General features: G+C 35.0%; 1 protein-coding gene across 1 annotated transcript in view; it reads left to right on the plus strand.

Annotated features, from left to right (window-relative positions):
• Positions 1–19,000, plus strand: part of LOC136327181 (ovostatin homolog 2-like) — a 61,647-nt gene that overhangs the window by 34,133 nt on the left and 8,514 nt on the right. The window contains exons 19-28 of the mRNA XM_066264115.1: positions 24–252; positions 625–754; positions 2,670–2,788; positions 3,445–3,496; positions 4,207–4,290; positions 5,002–5,178; positions 6,307–6,388; positions 6,968–7,124; positions 12,094–12,168; positions 13,003–13,168. Of these exons, the coding sequence (XP_066120212.1) occupies positions 24–252; positions 625–754; positions 2,670–2,788; positions 3,445–3,496; positions 4,207–4,290; positions 5,002–5,178; positions 6,307–6,388; positions 6,968–7,124; positions 12,094–12,168; positions 13,003–13,168 (1,271 nt within the window). The remainder of the gene's footprint in view (positions 1–23; positions 253–624; positions 755–2,669; positions 2,789–3,444; positions 3,497–4,206; positions 4,291–5,001; positions 5,179–6,306; positions 6,389–6,967; positions 7,125–12,093; positions 12,169–13,002; positions 13,169–19,000) is intronic.

Here is a 19,000-nt window from a genome sequence, read left to right on the forward strand (position 1 = left end):
TTATCAAGACTCTGTTTTTGTAGTTCCTCAGGCTCAGCAAATCTCTCATTCCTCATCCCTGATACTATAACTCGATGGGAGACAAATGGCTTCTGTGTGAATGGTGATGCTGGGTTTGGCATTTCGTCAACAATTGCTCTGGAAGTCTCCCAACCTTTCTTTGTTGAAATGACCTTACCCTTTTCAATGGTTCGAAACGAACAATCTGATGTGATTGTCAACGTCTTCAGTTACCTGAATACATGTGTAGAGGTAAGTTGTTCCCTTCACTCTAGAGACAAATTCTAACAAGGGCAAAAAAAAATCCTTCATATTTTCTTTGAATATTGCCATATTCTTTTCATTTTCAAATGCAAAATGGTATTATAAAGTGATGACTTGTTTCCACAGCACTCAAACAAAAACAATTGCTTTCCTTCACAGCCATGATTTAAATACTGCTTTGAGAATATCATTTTATAATATGTGTTCTACTGTATTTATTTTTGTGTGAGAAGAGTCCTTTGGTATCATTTATCTCTGCTAACTTAAAATAGGTAAAACAGAATTTTCTCAAGATGGGAGGAGCAATAAAAACAGCTAAGTATTTAGAGTGCCACCCTCATTCTCATGACTTTGTTTTAGATTTCTGTTCACCTGGAAGCATCTCAGAATTTTGAAGCAAATATCCGCACCTCTGAAAACAATGGCAGTGAAGTTATTCAAGCTGGAGAGAGGAAAACATATGTCTGGACCCTTATACCTAAGACATTGGGTAAGCAGTTATGTATCCATGCAAATTTCTCATGGAAAATTAGCCCATTTTTATTGCCTCTATTTATTTTCCTTAAATTCTCTATACAAACAACATTCTCCATCACATTTTTTAATTCTATTTTTTTAATCTTCAATTAAAAATTTATTTGTATAATCTAATTGCTGGTAGTTAATATTTGTATAAAAGTACATTGTGGTCAAAATATAATATATATGTTAGTTAATATGTGTGACTTTTCAAGTCTATATAAACTATACCAAATGAAAGCCATTTTCATTAATGTTGACCAATTTCCTTTACTTCTAGTTTGTTCTCTTACCTATTATCATGAACACATGTCACCTATACAAAAATTGTTCCTCAGTTACAATGATTGCCAGGATTTGCAAATTTACTAAATATATCAAGAGACCCCAATATCACTGAACACTTAGGTGAGAATAAAACACCAAGAAGCATTATCTCAGTGCATATTACCTGCAATATAGAAAAATAAATCTGGCCTTACCAGGTGGTGGCACAGTGGATAGAGCATCAGACTGGGATACAGAGGACCCAGGTTCAAGACCTCGAGGTCACCAGCTCAGGCTCATCTGGTTTGAGCAAAGCCACCAGCTTGGACCCAAGGTTGCTGGCTCGAGCAAGGAGTTACTTGGTGTTCTGTAGCTCCACAATCAAGGCACATATGAGAAAGCAATCAATGAACAACTAAGGTGTCACAACGAGAAACTAATGATTGATGCTTCTCATCTCTCTCCGTTCCTGTCTGTATGTCCCTATCTCTGACTCTCTCTGGATGTCTCTGTAAAAAAAAGAAGAAAAGAAAAATAAATCTGTAGCCATCTTCTTAAAAATATAAGGGAAAAGTTAAAGAGTCCAGGAAACAAAGAATAGCAGATGTGGAAGATGCATGATGGTCATTATCACTAATTTTAAAAATTGTCATTAAAATTTTATTTCATGTCCCATATTTATTGTGTTTGTTTGAGTTTTTAACTTATTGGGGTGACATTGGTTAAAAATTTATATAGGTTTCAAGTGTACGATTCTGTGATACATCATCTATATATTGTACTATGTGTTCACCACCCCAGGTCAAGTCTCCTTCAATCACCAACAAAGAGTATTTTTTAGATTACTTTACCTGTGATGTTTATCTGCCTAAGACTACTTTTCCTATTAGATTTTAAGTTTCTGAATTTTTCTTGCTACACAAGGTCTTAAAAATCTTCTTATCCTGGCAATTAAGATAGAATACTGTACTGGCATGTGGTTTTATGCCATTAAGTGGGGGACACAGTTCTAAAAGTGAAGTACCAAGGCTTTCTTTTAAAGAAACAAAAAGCAAGAATAGTATTTTGGTTGTGTATATAGATATATAAGTATATAGGTAATATTAAACCAAAAGAATTATGTTTTTAATCCTTAGTTTTGAGTACCTGACCTATGATATCCCAGGGAGTTAAAAAAAAAAAAAAGATTTCTTGCTAGCATTTGATTTAAGTCCAATGCTCTTTCCACTATCTCATATTTTATTATTTTTGTTTATATAATCTTGGGATAAGTTAGGAACCCTGATTATCTGATATTATGGCCCTATATGGTTCTATATACCTTTATAAACAATATCAAATAATCTTCTCACTTGGCTTTGTAGAATTATTTTCCCTCAAAATTTCTTAAGTTCTAATTAAGAAAATAAATCACTTATTTAATATAAGAAATCTTAAAACAAGTAAAACAGAATATATCAAATTATTTCCTGTCAGAATAAAGAGGAAGGTATTTTTGTCTAAGCAAAAATATGATTGAATTCAGTTCATCCAATTCAAAATTGAAACAGACTCTTCAAATTCCCCATTATAGAAATGGCCAGTTATGAATTTAACCTATGTTTGGAAATGTTTTCTAGGTAAAATGAATATCACTGTAGTTGCTGAGTCCAAACAAAGCAGTGCTTGCCCAAATGGAACAACTGAGCAACAAAACCTAAACTGGAAAGATACTGTGGTCAAGAGTTTGTTGGTAGAGGTATGTACATGCAAAACTATCAAGTTTTTCCAGATAAGAAATGAACAGTATCTAATAAGTTAAATATTAAAAGACATTCTCTTTGAAGAGACTTAATTGACCATAGTTACTTATGACATTTTAAATAATTTCAAACAATTCACCCTTCTCTTAACTAACACCTGACCCAGGACCGTAAAATTTATCACTTAATACAGACTTGATGACTTTTTGTTTGTTCTTGACCCATGATGTTTCTTGTATACTTATTATTCATCACTTCCTTTTTTTTTTTTTTTTAACTTACTCAAATCCAAGACAAATCTATTTGTCCTACAATTTTATGTTGTTTCCACCATCCTCACCTGTTGGCCTGTTTCTGCTCTGTGAGACTCTTTGTCTATTAGGGATGCTAGACAGAATCAGAGGAGTTCAAAGTGTCCTGAAATGACATCAAAGTTATCTCTTTCCAAACTATGGGAGCACAGGGTTTAAAATGGATGTTGGTAATGCACAGTGACTTTCAGACATAAACAGAAGGGGACCATGACTGGATCTTCTTTCAAGATAAGCATGTCCAGCTATACCTATGTAAGCTGATGCTTGATTACCTTTCCTTTACACAAGGATGATCCAGACTCATTATTTTGTGCTTATTTTTGTTTACTCTTTGACAGCCCGAAGGTATTGAAAAAGAAGTGACTCAAAGTTTCCTTATCTGTACAAAAGGTAAGAGGATCTTTTAAGTGGTCAGATTAGTTCTAAAGAATATTTATCAACACTTATCATACTGGGTACATTCAAGATTTCATTCTAAATAACTAATGGAAGATTTTTTTATTTTTTGTCCTATCTTTATGGTAGAATTTGAGCCAACAAAAACTATAGTATTTATGATATTTTATTCCTTTTTTTTTTTAGTTCACCCAACTCATTGATCTACCATAGCCTATTTTTACTCTCTTGTATGTTTTTGCCTTCTTTTATCAGCTGATTATAACATATAACGCAGCCTTTGCTTTTGTACTCGTGGAATGAAATAATCCACTGATAAATTACTGCCCCTCGATTGTCTGCTTAGTGACCATCACAGCTATTGTTTTATCTGGATGATAATGATATGATCTTAGTGTCTAATAGGCATCTCCAAGATTTACCTATTGTGTATATTATTATATATGTCATGATCAGTAGTTTTTGACACTTTTTATACCAAAGTAGTCAAGGCACTGAACTAATGGACAATAGGGGCTATTATCTAACACACAGATGTATATACCATTTCTGAATGTATTATTATTTTAAGCCAGATCAAAACTTCAAATTTATCTCTTCTAACAAAAAATTGGTAAAATAAAAATAAATAATGTAATATCTTTCATAATACAGTTGTCCCACAAGTCATCACATTATTTATTTTCTTGATATATTTTTTCCAGACACCAAAGCTTCCAAGCCAATTGTTTTGGATTTGCCAAACAATGTGGTAGAAGGATCAGCCAGGGCTTTTTTCACTGTTGTGGGTAAGTTGGGTAAATTTCACAGTGACCTGAAAATCTTGATTGAGATGATCTTTACAATGTCTTTTAAATAACAAGATGAAGAAAATGTCTTATGCTATCATTAAAGAGAATCATTGTTGAGGATTGTTCTCTAAACTTGTTTCCACATGGGAATCTGAAGGAACTGCAGCAGCACTGTTTTCAGATCCATGTTCCTGGGACACATTTGTTCTGGTGGATGATAACCGGTGTTTAGAAAACAAAGAGTTTATTGTAGTTTATTAATCTGAAATATTAAACTCCTCCTTGGAGAATCAGAATAAAGTTTATTATAAATGCTGAAAATTTTCTCAGCAATAGGAGAAATCTAATTTACAAAATTCAAACCTCTTTATCTATCATTAGCAATAATACTTTTAGGGAAAGGGATAGATTACAGTTTACAGTTCATAAGGTCAGTTTCTCAAAGACAAACAAGCAAGCAAACTCACTTTCATAACCTTCTCCTCTCTGGTAATGAGATTTTTCAGAAACAGTTTTTATGTCAGAAACTCCTTTAATTTCACCTTTCATGTCTGTCTCCTCTTTAGAATTACTTCATGAAAATTTTCCTTGTTTCCACATTTTAGACTCAATTTAAAATATTTTCTACTTCTACTATGCCTCTCTAATCTATAGTTTTTAATGCTCAGATCCCGTTTTAAATAAGTGACTTCCTGCTTTCCTTTTTAGGGGATGTTTTAGGACTTGCAATGCAGAATCTGGAGAATCTCCTCCAGATGCCCTATGGATGTGGAGAGCAGAATATCGCCCTGCTAGCATCTGATACCTATGTCATTGATTATCTGAAATCTACTAAACAATTGACAGAGGAAGTTAAATCTAAGGCTTTATTTTTCTTATCTAACGGTGAGAAGATTTAAGTAATTTCTGTCCATAATAGATGAAATCAGTTGTTACTGATACCAAGATATCAAAAAAATTTTATGATAAGGTCCTGTCATGGGGGAAAGTGGAATAGGAGTACTCTGAGTTTGAGCTGTGTTTTTGGTTTCTGCTTTAGGTATTTTCAAGGGCTTTTTTTTTTTTTTCTGAAGTTAGAAACAGGGAGGCAGTCAGACAGACTCCCACATGCGCCTGACCAGGATCCACCTGGCATGCCCACCAGGGGGCGATGCTCTGCCCATCCGGGCCATTGCTCTGTTGCAACCAGAGCCATTCTAGCACCTGAAGCAGAGGCCACAGAGCCATCCTCAGTGCCCGGGCCAACTTTGCTCCAATGGAGCCTCGGCTGCGGGAGGGGAAGAGAGAGACAGAGAGGAAGGAGGGGGGGAGGGGTGGAGAAGCAGATGGGTGCTTCTCCTGTGTGCCCTGGCCGGAAATTGAACCTGGGACTCCTGCACGCCAGTCCAACGCTCTAACACTGAGCCAACCGGCCAGGGCCTTTCAGGGGCTTTTTTAGACTTCAATACTTTTGTGGTTATTAGTTTCACAATTTAAAACTGTAACATTTCAAATTCAGTGTTTTTTTTAGTGCTACCAAACTACTTTGTTGTTTCTATTAATAGTAGCTAGATATGGTTCATTTATAACCTCTGTATTTATTTTTCAATTGTGTTTCATTGTAATAAAGTGATTGGATTTATATGTAGGGAAAAGCTTGTACAATGTGGTATTAGAAAAAGTCCAGGCGTATGATTTATTTGTGTTTTCTTTTCAAGAGAACAAAATAACCTTAATGAAATTTTGGAAATGCCAGTTATTGAGCTAGGTTCAATCACATATAATATCATTTTTGTGTGTGATTTTATTCTTTTATTGTTATAACCATATTGTCACATAGCATCATTAAAATCCCATAAGATAGAAGTTATTTTTTCTCAGTATAGATGGAGAACCTGAGTTTCAGAAATTAAATTGAAATGATCATCTAATAATTTATGTCTAACAACAAAACACAGGGTTTGTAGTATATCATTCTTTTCTTCTAAGTTTCTTAGATTAAAAAATAATTTTTTTTACAATGTTGTATTTTAGGCTACCAAAAACAGTTGTCTTTCAAAAACTCTGATGGCTCATATAGTGTGTTTTGGCAGAAGAATCAGAAAGGAAGCCTATGGTGAGGCATGAAATTTTTTATTTTAAATAATGTAGAATGTGAAGAGGGCTGATGAGAAAATGAGAAGAGTTGAGTTCAGTGGAAATTTAAAAGCAAAGTGAGTTTCAAAGTGAATTTTCAGAAGTATATCAGATAATACTAAAATATTGATTATTTGAGTTCTGATATAATATAACTAGTCTCATGGAAAATTTAATGACAGCAGTTTGTTAACTCCATGGAAATGCCACAACTTAGTCTGAATTTCTCAGAGTCCTATGTAGATTCAAGGGAGTAGAACTAGATGCCCCCAAAGCATCTAATTACACCCACTCTCTTACCACATATGGATAATCTAATGAACAACTAGTATATATCAAGAATTTTGTGTATAAACTACTCATTTTTTCACATATTGCTATTTAAAACATTTTACTGACCTAAAGGAAAGAGCCACTATCAATATTCATTGCAGTCAACATTAACCAAATTAAATTAGCCCATTACCAATAGGGAGCAATAGTAATGAATTTGGTGAGCAGCTAACATTACCATTTCTTTCCTATCTAACTTTTGTCTAACTGGTGGTATGCATTACAGGCTCAGTGCCTTTACTTTTAAGACATTAGAGGGCATGAAGAAATATGTTTTCATTGATGAACAAGTTCAACAACTGACTTTGATCTGGCTTTCAAGCAAACAGGGAAACAATGGCTGCTTTAAAAGTGATGGCAAGCTTTTCAACAATGCCTGGGAGGTAAGAGATTAACAGAAGTAGGCTTTCCTTGCTCTTTTGTGTTGCTGACCTCCCCTACCTCTGGGCCAAATACTATAGAACTTGAATATCTTTTCTTGTGAATACTACTCCTTCTGAATCTGCTGCAAGCATAAGTTTGTGGTATATTAGTCAACAACATTACACTAGGTGAAAGGTAGAAACTGTGGACGAACTGAAAACACAAGGCTAGTGTGCTCTGAAAGAACATTTATTTAAAACGCCTGGGTATAGGCATACCAAGATGGACCAAAAGCTGTGTTGCCCATTGGGAGGGTTGGAGTAGGGTTTTTATAGCTCAGTCAGGGGTCTTGGAAAAAGCAGCTGATGTCATTGTCTCTATAGGTACAAGGTAATATTTTTTTGTATGTAGATTGGAGTGGGGCCACAGTTTCTCCAAACTGTTTATCTCTCGGCTCAACTGTCTAAAGGAGGCCAGCCAAGGCTTCAAACAAGCCAGTCCCCCCTCCTCCCACTGGTTTGCACCGCCCTTAGAATAGGGGGTCTGATCTATCCCAAGACAGCTATCAGAAGACAGAGCCTCTGAGCCTGTGGCTAGGCTTTTACAAACAACTATTGTGATTTAAACTCCCCTTATTGCCAGGTCCCTTCACAATGTAAGCTTTCCCTGACTTTCTTGCAAAGGTAAACTTTCTGCTCCATTTCAAAGTGAAGGCCAGAAAGCCATTAAGCAAGAGAATAGCAAGCCAATTAACTACAATCTCACAGTGGGGGCTCTAGGTTTAAAGGCACCCTGAACCCAAACCTTACACTAGCTACAACCTCTCACAAATATGTTAGCTGCCTTACTATCTTGAGCCCTTTCATAAAACCAATTTATTTCTTTTCTTTTATTAATAATTTTATTTTTTTAATGGGGCGACATCAATAAATCAGGATACATATATTCAAAGAAAACAAGTCCAGGTTATCTTGTTCAATTATGTTGCATATCCATCACCCAAAGTCAGATTGCCCTCTGTTACCTTCTATCTAGTTTTCTTTGTGCCCCTCCCCCTCCTCCCTTTCCCCCTCCCCCCCCATAACCACCACATTCTTATCAATGTCTCTTAGTCTCACTTTTATGTCCCACCTACATATGGAATAATGCAGTTCCTGGTTTTTTCTGATTTACTTATTTCGCTTCGTATCATGTTATCAAGATCCCACCATTTTGCTGTAAATGATCCGATGTCATCATTTCTTATGGCTGAGTAGTATTCCATAGTGTATATGTGCCACACCTTCTTTATCCAGTCATCTATTGACGGGCTTTTTGGTTGTTTCCATGTCCTGGCCACTGTGAACAATGCTGCAATAAACATGGGGCTGCATGTGTCTTTACGTATCAATGTTTCTGAGTTTTGGGGGTATATACCCAGTAGAGGGATTCCTGGGTCATAAGGTAGTTCTATTTTCAGTTTTTTGAGGAACCACCATACTTTCTTCCATAATGGTTATACTACTTTACATTCCCACCAACAGTGGATGAGGGTTCCTTTTTCTCCACAGCCTCTCCAACATTTGCTATTACCTGTCTTGCTAATAATAGCTAATCTAACAGGTGTGAGGTGGTATCTCATTGCAGTTTTGATTTGCATTTCTCTAATAGCTAAAGAAGATGAGCATCTTTTCATATACTGTTAGCCATTTGTATTTCTTCCTGGGAGAAGTGTCTGTTCATATCCTCTTCCCATTTTTTTATTGGATTGTTTGTTTGTTTGTTGTTGAGTTTTATGAGTTCTTTGTATATTTTGGATATTAGGCCCTTATCTGAGCTGTTGTTTGAAAATATCATAGCCCATTTAGGTGGCTTTCTGTTTATTTTGTTATCAGTTTCTCTTGCTGAGCAAAAACTTCTTAGTCTGATGTAGTCCCATTCATTAATTTTTGCCTTCACTTCTCTTGCCATTGGAGTCAAATTCATAAAATGCTCTTTAAAACCCAGGTCCATGAGTTGAGTACCTATGTCTTCTTCTATGTACTTTATTGTTTCAGGTCTTATGTTTAGATCTTTGATCCATTTTGAGTTAATTTTAGTACAGGGGGACAAACTGTAGTCCAGTTTCATTCTTTTGCATGTGGCTTTCCAGTTTTCCCAGCACCATTTATTGAAGAGGCTTTCTTTTCTCCATTGTGTGTTGTTGGCCCCTTTATCAAAAATTATTTGACTATATATATGTGGTTTTATTTCTGGACTTTCTATTCTGTTCCATTGATCTGAGTGTCTATTTTTCTGCCAATACCATGCTGTTTTGATTGTCGTGGCCCTATAATAGAGTTTGAAGTCAGGTATTGTAATGCCCCCAGCTTCATTCTTTTTCTTTAGGATTGCTTTGGCTATTCGGGGTTTTTTATAGTTCCATATAAATCTGATGATTTTTTGCTCTATTTCTTTAAAAAATGTCATTGGAAGTTTGATGGGAATTGCATTAAATTTGTATATTGCTTTGAAAACCCATTTATTTCAAGACTAAACTAGAAATAGGAGAATGGGAAAGAAATGGAACTTAGAGAGGAAACATTCATAAATTTAAAGCCAGAAGATATGTTAAGGAAGGGGGTCTTGAGTAGGTAGTTCACTCATATTCAGGGGTCACAAGAATGTTCAGGGAGTCTACGACCATACCACCCTGAACGCTCCCCATCTCGTCTGATCTCGGAAGCTAAGCAGGGTCGGGCCTGGTTAGTACTTAAATGAGAGAATGTTCAGGGGGAGAATATCTAGTGATTTTTACATTGTTTCAATGAAGCACTCTTCCAATACCTTTTCAAGTCAAAGCAAGAAGACCTAACTTGCCCTAGATTAAAATGCAAATGAGATTATGTCTTTGACAGTAATAACTCCTTTCATTTTCCTATCCAATTTAAATAAATCTCTAGGCATTTTCCCTCTTGTTTTCCTTTGTTTGTAGATGCCCACCTCCATCTCCATCCTCAGTGTCCTTTATTCCCCTAATCTTTGTATTTTTCTCTGTAAATTTCTGATAATAATATTTTACCATGGCCTGATACCTTCTGAAATCTCCTGAGCTTTTCCTTTGTGTTCTTTGTCATCACCACTGCTGTTCTTGGAGCTTGGAATGTGAAGCTAATTCACTTGAGATAATGGATGAATGGCAAGTGTGCATTGTATTTAATTGTAATGTGAATTGTTTTCAAATTGCTTTATTATTATGTAGTGTGGACAAAATGTCTTTCAACCAGTTAAAACTTATTCCTCAGAGCAGAAGGCCACTGATAGAGAATAGCACTTGTTCTTTTGTAGAAGCTCAGAATTTTTCATGTTCTTTTTCTAAAACATCTCTATATTTCTTCTTATTGAATTTATTACTGGTCACTATTTTAGTTTGTCTGATCTTGCCAAATCTGTTTTCCATCACTGCGTGTGTTTGTGTGTATTTGCATTTTGAATTGGACAGAAGAAAGAAGCAAGGAAAAAATTAAAACTTCCTGTAAATTAAGTGTGTAGTTTGGGTCCCTACATTTTAAAGCCCCAACATTTGCAGTTATTTATACTTTGGCAACTGAGCTTTTCAGAAATATTTTTTTCTGAAGAAGAGAGAAGTCAGCTTTTACTTAAATAAATGAAACAAGGGGTTTAGGCTAGATCAGTGAATCCCACATGCCTTCTGAATGTTATCTCCGTCAGTATTACTATAGCACCCATTAAAATTCATTTTCTTATATAGTACCTTATTTCTGACTCAGAATCAGAATATCTTGTGTGAATATGGGTTTACGTCATGCTCAAGTTCCCTTGGGTACTTTTATGTACAGTCAGTTTGCAAACCACATAGCTTACAAATGTTTTTCTAATTTCATACCACAAGAATCCAAGACTTGATCATTGTTACCTCCTGGGATATTTTTCCAGGGATGTTTAGGAAGCTTTATCTCATGAGAAATTCTTTGTTTGCTCTTTCAAATTAGTACCAAATAAAATAAAATTGACTCTTCATATGAATTGTTTGGAATTCATGCTGAATAACAGTCCACATAAATACAGTTATATATGTTATTAACCCTTTGAGTAGTATGAACGTTCGTGTACGCCCTCATGCCTCCTGACCATCCAGAGTGTGATTGTACAAAAAATTTTATTTTAAAAATGTATAAGACAAAATTAAAAAATGGCAAATGTATGTCCTTCTTGTTTACATAAATTGATTATCAAACGAATATGATTTTAAATTAATAAAACTATAACTGGAACTAATTTTATTTTTGGAAAAAAAAATCACTCCTAGGAATGAGCGAGCATGAAAATAACTCACTACTCCAAGGGTTCAGTATACTTGAGATTAATTGTATGTTTTATTTCAGTCTTACATTAGATCTTGATAGATTTTGCTCAGATAGTATCAGTTAATGACAATTTAATTTAAAAAAATACACAGCCTGACCAGGCAGTGGTGCAATAGATAAAGTATCAGACTGGGATGCAGAGGACATAGGTTCAAGACCCCGAGGTTGCCAGTTTGAGCTCAGGCTCATCTGGTTTGAGCAAAGCTCACCAACTTGGACCCAAGGTCGCTGGCTAGAGCAAGGGGTTACTCGGTCTACTGAAGGCCCATGGTCAAGGCACATATGAGAAGGCAATCAATGAACAACTAAGGTGTCGCAACGAAAAACTAATGATTGATGCTTCTCATCTCCTTTCCTGTATGTCTGTCCTTATCTTTCCCTCTCTCTGACTCTCTCTCTGTCTCTGTAAAAAAAAAAACAACAACAACAACAACAAAAAACATTGTCAGGTATTTTTATGAATAATGTATACTGCTCACAAAAATTAGGGGATATTTCAAAAATGAATATGAAGCAATAAAATATCCCCTAATTTCTGTGAGCAGTATAATTATTTCAGTGTTTCTTTTATACCTTGTTTTATTTCAGATAAAGCTGTTCTTTTGTGCTCTATTCTCCTGACCCATTGTTCCTTGATGTTTAGGGGGAAGAAGAAGAGGACATTTTACTCACTGCATATATTATTGGAGCATTCCTTGAAGCTGGGCTCAATTTTACTGTAAGGATTCCCACCATCTTTTCTTTTCCATCAGCTGAATGCATATTAAATAGACTGTGAAACAACAAGGATTTTAAATTCTTATACTGGATGAGACATTAAAAGAACATTTCATTTATTAGTTCTCTTTAAGTTGATGGTATTGAAGCTTTTTTTCATTCATGGAAACCTTTGATGATCACTGTTGGGATTTTCCCCAGGGAGAATAAACATATGTACACGTACAGGAGTTTCCATACTATTTTAAGTATTTGTATATTTCCTGAAGATTAAGAATCCTAAGTATAACCATACCCTAATATTCTGTTTCTCCAACCAGTTCACTGTGTAAACATTTCACCCTCAGTGTTGTTTATCCTGGCTGCCTCCCAATCCAAAGGTCGAATTATCTGATTGCATAATCTATTCCTGAAAGAAGATACCAGGAAATTTCAGGGCCATTGTACACCTCAAAAATCACCTTCAGAAATATAAACTTCTATTTTAGGTATTAGAATAAAATATCCTAGGTCTAAAAGTAAATTTGTATTCTTTGCCACAAATTAAAAATGTATATTATTAACTAAACTGTGACTAATCAATTATAGAAACTAGCACTTTCAGATTTTTAAAGTTTTATTTCTCAAATACTAGCAATTCATTTAAAATTTATTTTTTGACATTTATAAAGTACAATACATATGTATGTATGTATATATATATGAATAGGTTTGTATATAAGTATACTTCAAGGATATATTCTATACGGTATAAACAATGATTAGTTTAAATATTCAGCAGGTTTATAAAATGTTAGGTACTGTTTTATAATATATTGTTTTTCTGTATGACTAGTTTCCTGCTCTAAGACATGGGCTTTTTTGCCTGGAGGAAGCATTGGAAAATGGTGTCACCAGTGGCTATAATCATGCAATGCTAGCTTATGCTTTTGCATTAGCTGGAAAAGAGAAGCAAGTACAATCCTTACTCCAGATCCTGGATCAATCTGCTACAAAAATAAGTAAGTTTTATTATTTACTTTTGCTACTAGAGGTGACCTTAAAAATAGTGTTGTAACTTACTTGCCAATCATACAAGAACTCTCCCTTCACTAGTGTATTTCTATTTCTCTTATCAAATTTCTCTTAAGAATATTTCTGATAGTTCTTTATCCTTAAAGAACATTTTATATATATATGCTCTAACTATGTACCAGTGCCTCATTTAACACTCCAGACAGCTGAAATGCAGGCTAAGAGACATGCCTGCCCAGCCCAAGCCTGTAACTCCTTGATGATGTACCTTGGTCCCAAGCACAGTCCTCTTCCTGGAGCAGCTCCTGTCCTGGGGCTGCCAAACATCAAGGAAGTACGGGCGATAGACACCCTCTTAGAGGGAGAGCCTAGAGGCACCAAGGCCTCCCTCGAGGAAATAATGTCTTTTTTTCCTTGTGTTATCCCTCCATATTAAATATGATATAAAGTTACCTAGTTCATGACAAATACATGATAAATCTTAAAAAATTGTTGTTGTTTTTTTTGTTTTCTAAATTGTAATAAAACATTCAAAAGAAAGATGACTGTGATTTTGAGATGACTGATGAGCTCCTTTTTACATTGTTAGGCTACTCTAGAACTTCTTACATCCTAAGCATGTCCGATAATGAATACATATATATTCCATTTTTTGCTTTCTCTTTTCTACTAGTTTCTTCTTAAATGAGTGAAATAAAGGAAATCAAGCATTGTGGCCATGCCATAGATATCAATAATAAAAACTGTTTGTAAAACTGAATCACATACCAGTTTTCACCTTAAGAAGATGCTTTTTAAAGCTGTATTAGTTTCGTAAGGCTGCCATGCAAAATACTACAGGCTAGATGGCTTAAACAACTTAAAATTTATTTTTTCATAGATTTAGATGATAGAATTCCAGTATCAGGGTGTCAACAGATGAGGTTTCTTCTGGGGCTTTATTCTTGGTTTATAGATGGTCATCATTTCCTGTGTATTTACATTGTGTTTGTTTTTTTCTGTGTGTATACATCCCTGATATCCCTTTCATGTGTCCCCATTTTTCTTCTGATAAAGGCAAAAATCACATTAGATTAGGGCACACTCTAATGGCCTCATTTTAACTTAATCACTTCTTTGAAGGCTCTATCTCCAAATACAATCACATTCTGATGTTCTGGAGAATAGGACTTGAATGTAAATTTTTTTTTTTTTATTATTTTTTCTTTTTTTTTTTTTTATATTTTTTATAATTTTATTTTTTTAATGGGGTGACATCAATAAATCAGGATACATATATTCAAAGATAACAAGTCCAGGTTATCTTGTCGTTCAATTATGTTGCATACCCACCACCCAAAGTCAGATTGTCCTCTGTCACCTTCTATCTTGTTTTCTTTGTGCCCCTCCCACCCCCTATCCCTCTCCCATTCCCCCCTCCCCCCCGTAACCACCACACTCTTATCAATGTCTCTTAGTTTCACTATTATGTCCCACCTACGTATGGAATAATACAGTTCCTGTTTTTTTCTGATTTACTTATTTCGCTTCGTATCATGTTATCAAGATCCCACCATTTTGCTGTAAATGTTCCGATGTCATCATTTCTTATGGCTGAGTAGTATTCCATAGTGTATATGTGCCACATCTTCTTTATCCAGTCATCTATTGATGGGCTTTTTGGTTGTTTCCATGTCCTGGCCACTGTGAACAATGCTGCAATAAACATGGGGCTGCATGTGTCTTTACGTATCAATGTTTCTGAGTTTTGGGGATATATACCCAGTAGAGGGATTGCTGGGTCATAAGGTAGTTATATTTTCAGTTTTTTGAGGAACCACCATACTTTCTTCCATAATGGTTGTACTACTTTACATTCCCACCAACAGTGTATGAGGGTTCCTTTTTCTCCACAGCCTCTCCAACATTTGCTATTACCTGACTTGCTAATAACAGCTAATCGAACAGGTGTGAGGTGGTATCTCATTGCCGTTTTGATTTGCATTTCTCTAATAGCTAAAGAAGATGAGCATCTTTTCATATATCTGTTGGCCATTTGTATTTCTTCCTGGGAGAAGTGTCTATTCATATCCTCTTCCCATTTTTTTATTGGATTGTTTGTTTGTTTGTTGTTGAGTTTTATGAGTTCTTTGTATATTTTGGATATTAGGCCCTTATCTGAGCTGTTGTTTGAAAATATCATTTCCCATTTAGTTGGCTTTCTGTTTATTTTGTTATCAGTTTCCCTTGCTGAGCAAAAACTTCTTACTCTGATGTAATCCCATTCATTAATTTTTGCCTTCACTTCTCTTGCCATTGGAGTCAAATTCATAAAATGCTCTTTAAAACCCAGGTCCATGAGTTGAGTACCTATGTCTTCTTCTATGTACTTAATTGTTTCAGGTCTTATGTTTAGATCTTTGATCCATTTTGAGTTAATTTTTGTACAGGGGGAGAGACTGTAGTCCAGTTTCATTCTTTTGCATGTGGCTTTCCAGTTTTCCCAGCACCATTTATTGAAGAGGCTTTCTTTTCTCCATTGTGTGTTGTTGGCCCCTTTATCAAAAATTATTTGACTATATATATGTGGTTTTATTTCTGGACTTTCTATTCTGTTCCATTGGTCTGAGTGTCTATTTTTCTGCCAATACCATGCTGTTTTGATTGTCGTGGCCCTATAATAGAGTTTGAAGTCAGGTATTGTTATGCCCCCAGCTTCATTCTTTTTCTTTAGGATTGCTTTGGCTATTCGGGGTTTTTTATAGTTCCATATAAATCTGATGATTTTTTGCTCTATTTCTTTAAAAAATGTCATTGGAATTTTGATGGGAATTGCATTAAATTTGTATATTGCTTTGGGTAATATAGCCATCTTGATTATATTTATTCTTCCTAGCCAAGAACAAGGTATATTCTTCCATCTTATTATATCTTTTTCGATTTCCCTTAACAATGGTTTATAGTTTTCATTATATAAGTCCTTTACATTCTTTGTTATGTTTATTCCTAAGTATTTTATTTTTTTTGTTGCAATCGTGAAGGGGATTATTCTTTTGAGTTCCTTCTCAGTTGTTTCATTGTTGGCATATAGAAAGGCTATTGACTTCTGTATGTTAATTTTGTATCCTGCGACCTTACTGTATTGGCTTATTGTTTCTAGTAGTCTTTTTGTGGATTCTTTGGGGTTTTCGATGTATAGGATCATATCATCTGCAAAAAGTGATACCTTTACTTCTTCTTTTCCGATATGGATGCCTTTTATTTCTTTGTCTTGTCTGATTGCTCTGGCTAGAACCTCTAGTACCACATTAAATAAGAGTGGAGAGAGTGGACAACCCTGTCTTGTTCCTGATTTAAGGGGGAAAGCCTTCAGTTTAGTGCCATTTAATATGATGTTAGCTGATGGTTTATCATATATGGCCTTTATCATGTTGAGATATTTTCCTTCTATACCCATTTTGTTCAGAGTCTTAAACATAAAATTGTGTTGTATTTTATCGAAAGCCTTTTCTGCGTCTATTGATAAGATCATGTGGTTTTTGTTCTTTGTTTTGTTGATATGGTGTATTACATTAACCGTTTTACGTATGTTGAACCATCCTTGAGATTCTGGGATGAATCCCACTTGATCATGATGTATTATTTTTTTAATATGTTGTTGTATTCGATTTGCTAGTATTTTGTTTAGTATTTTAGCATCTGTATTCATTAGAGATATTGGTCTGTAGTTTTCTTTTTTTGTGCCATCCTTGCCTGGTTTTGGTATGAGGGTTATGTTGGCCTCATAAAATGTGTTTGGAAGTATTGCTTCTTCTTCAATTTTTTGGAAGACTTTGAGTAGAATAGGAACCAAGTCTTCTTTGAATGTTTGATAAAATTCGCTGGTATAGCCGTCAGGGCCTGGACTTTTATTTTTGGGGAGGTTTTTAATGGTTTTTTCTATTTCTTCTCTACTGATAGGTCTGTTTAGGCTTTCTGCTTCTTCTTGACTCAGTCTAGGAAGGTTGTATTGTTCTAGAAATTTATCCATTTCTTCTAGGTTGTTGAATTTAGTGGCATAAAGTTTTTCATAGTATTCTACAATAATTCTTTGTATATCTACGGTGTCCGTGGTGATTTCTCCTCTTTCATTTTGGATTTTGTTTATATGAGTTCTTTCTCTTTTTTCCTTGGTAAGTCTTGCCAAGGGTTTGTCAATTTTGTTGATCTTTTCAAAGAACCAGCTCCTTGTTCTATTAATTTTTTCTGTAGTTTTTCTGTTCTCTAATTCATTTATTTCTGCTCTGATTTTTATTATCTCCTTTCTTCGGCTGGTTTTGGGTTGTCTTTGTTCTTCTTTTTCTAGTTCCTTAAGGTGGGAAGTTAAGTGGTTCACTTGGGCTCTCTCTTGTTTGTTCATATATGCCTGAAGCGATATGAACTTCCCTCTTATCACTGCTTTTGCTGCATCCCATAGATTCTGATATGTCGTATTGTCATTTTCATTAGTCTGTATATATCTTTTGATCTCTGCACTTATTTCTTCTTTGACCCATTCATTTTTTAAAAGTATGTTGTTTAGTTTCCACATTTTTGTGGGATTTGTTTCCTCTTTTTTGCAGTTGAATTCTAGTTTCAAGGCTTTATGATCAGAAAATATGCTTGGTACAACTTCAATTTTTCTGAATTTGCTGATATTGTTTTTGTGGCCCAACATATGGTCAATTCTTGAGAATGATCCATGTACACTGGAGAAAAATGTATACTCAGTCACTTTGGGATGAAATGTCCTGTAGATGTCTATCATATCCAGGTGCTCTAGTGTTTTGTTTAAGGCCACTATGTCTTTGTTGATTCTCTGTTTGGATGACCGATCTAGAGCCGTCAGCGGTGTATTGAGGTCTCCAAGTATGATTGTATTTTTGTCAGTTTTTGTTTTAAGATCAATAAGTAGCTGTCTTATATATTTTGGTGCTCCTTGGTTTGGTTCATATATATTAAGAATTGTTATGTCTTCTTGATTCAGTGTCCCCTTAGCCATTATGAAATGGCCATTTTTGTCTCTAAGTACTTTTCCTGTCTTGTAGTCAGCATTATCCGATATGAGTATTGCTACACCTGCTTTTTTTTGGATGTTATTTGCTTGGAGTATTGTTTTCCAGCCTTTCACTTTGAATTTGTTTTTATCCTTGTTACTTAGATGAGTTTCCTGTAGGCAGCATATAGTTGGATTTTCTTTTTTAATCCATTCTGCTACTCTGTGCCTTTTTATTGGTGAGTTTAATCCATTTACATTTAGTGTAATTATTGATACTTGTGAGTTCCCTATTGCCATTTTATATCTTGCTTTCTGTTAGTTTTGTGTCTTGTTTGATCCTTCTCTTTCGTTTTTCTATCTTTTGTTTTTATTTGGTTGTATTCCATACATCTTTCCTCTGTTGCTATCTTTTTTATCTCATGTGCTTCTGTGGTGGTTTTTTCAATGGTGGTTACCTTTGAGTAATGAAAAGGGTCCCTACCCTGTTCATTGTAGCGAACTATTTTGTGAGTACTTTTGCACTCCATCGTCCTTTGCTACTGTTAATCTCCGTCTTCTCCCCCTCTTTCTTTTTGTTGTTGTCACAGTTTAAATTTGGTTTTATTGTGTTCTTCTTGGAGCTTTTACTTGTGGCTCTGTTTTTTTTTGTTCTTTGTATCTGATTGGAGAACCCCCTTTAGTAATTCCTGGAGTGGGGGTTTTCTGATGATAAATTCCCTCATCTTTTCTGTATCTGTGAATGTTTTTATTTCTCCTTCGTATTTGAAGGATAGCTTTGATGGGTATAGTATTCGTGGCTGAAAGTTCCTCTCTTTCAGGACTT

Source organism: Saccopteryx bilineata, chromosome 1 (genome assembly GCF_036850765.1).
Source record: "Saccopteryx bilineata isolate mSacBil1 chromosome 1, mSacBil1_pri_phased_curated, whole genome shotgun sequence".
In the NCBI taxonomy this organism is placed as follows: domain Eukaryota; kingdom Metazoa; phylum Chordata; class Mammalia; order Chiroptera; family Emballonuridae; genus Saccopteryx; species Saccopteryx bilineata.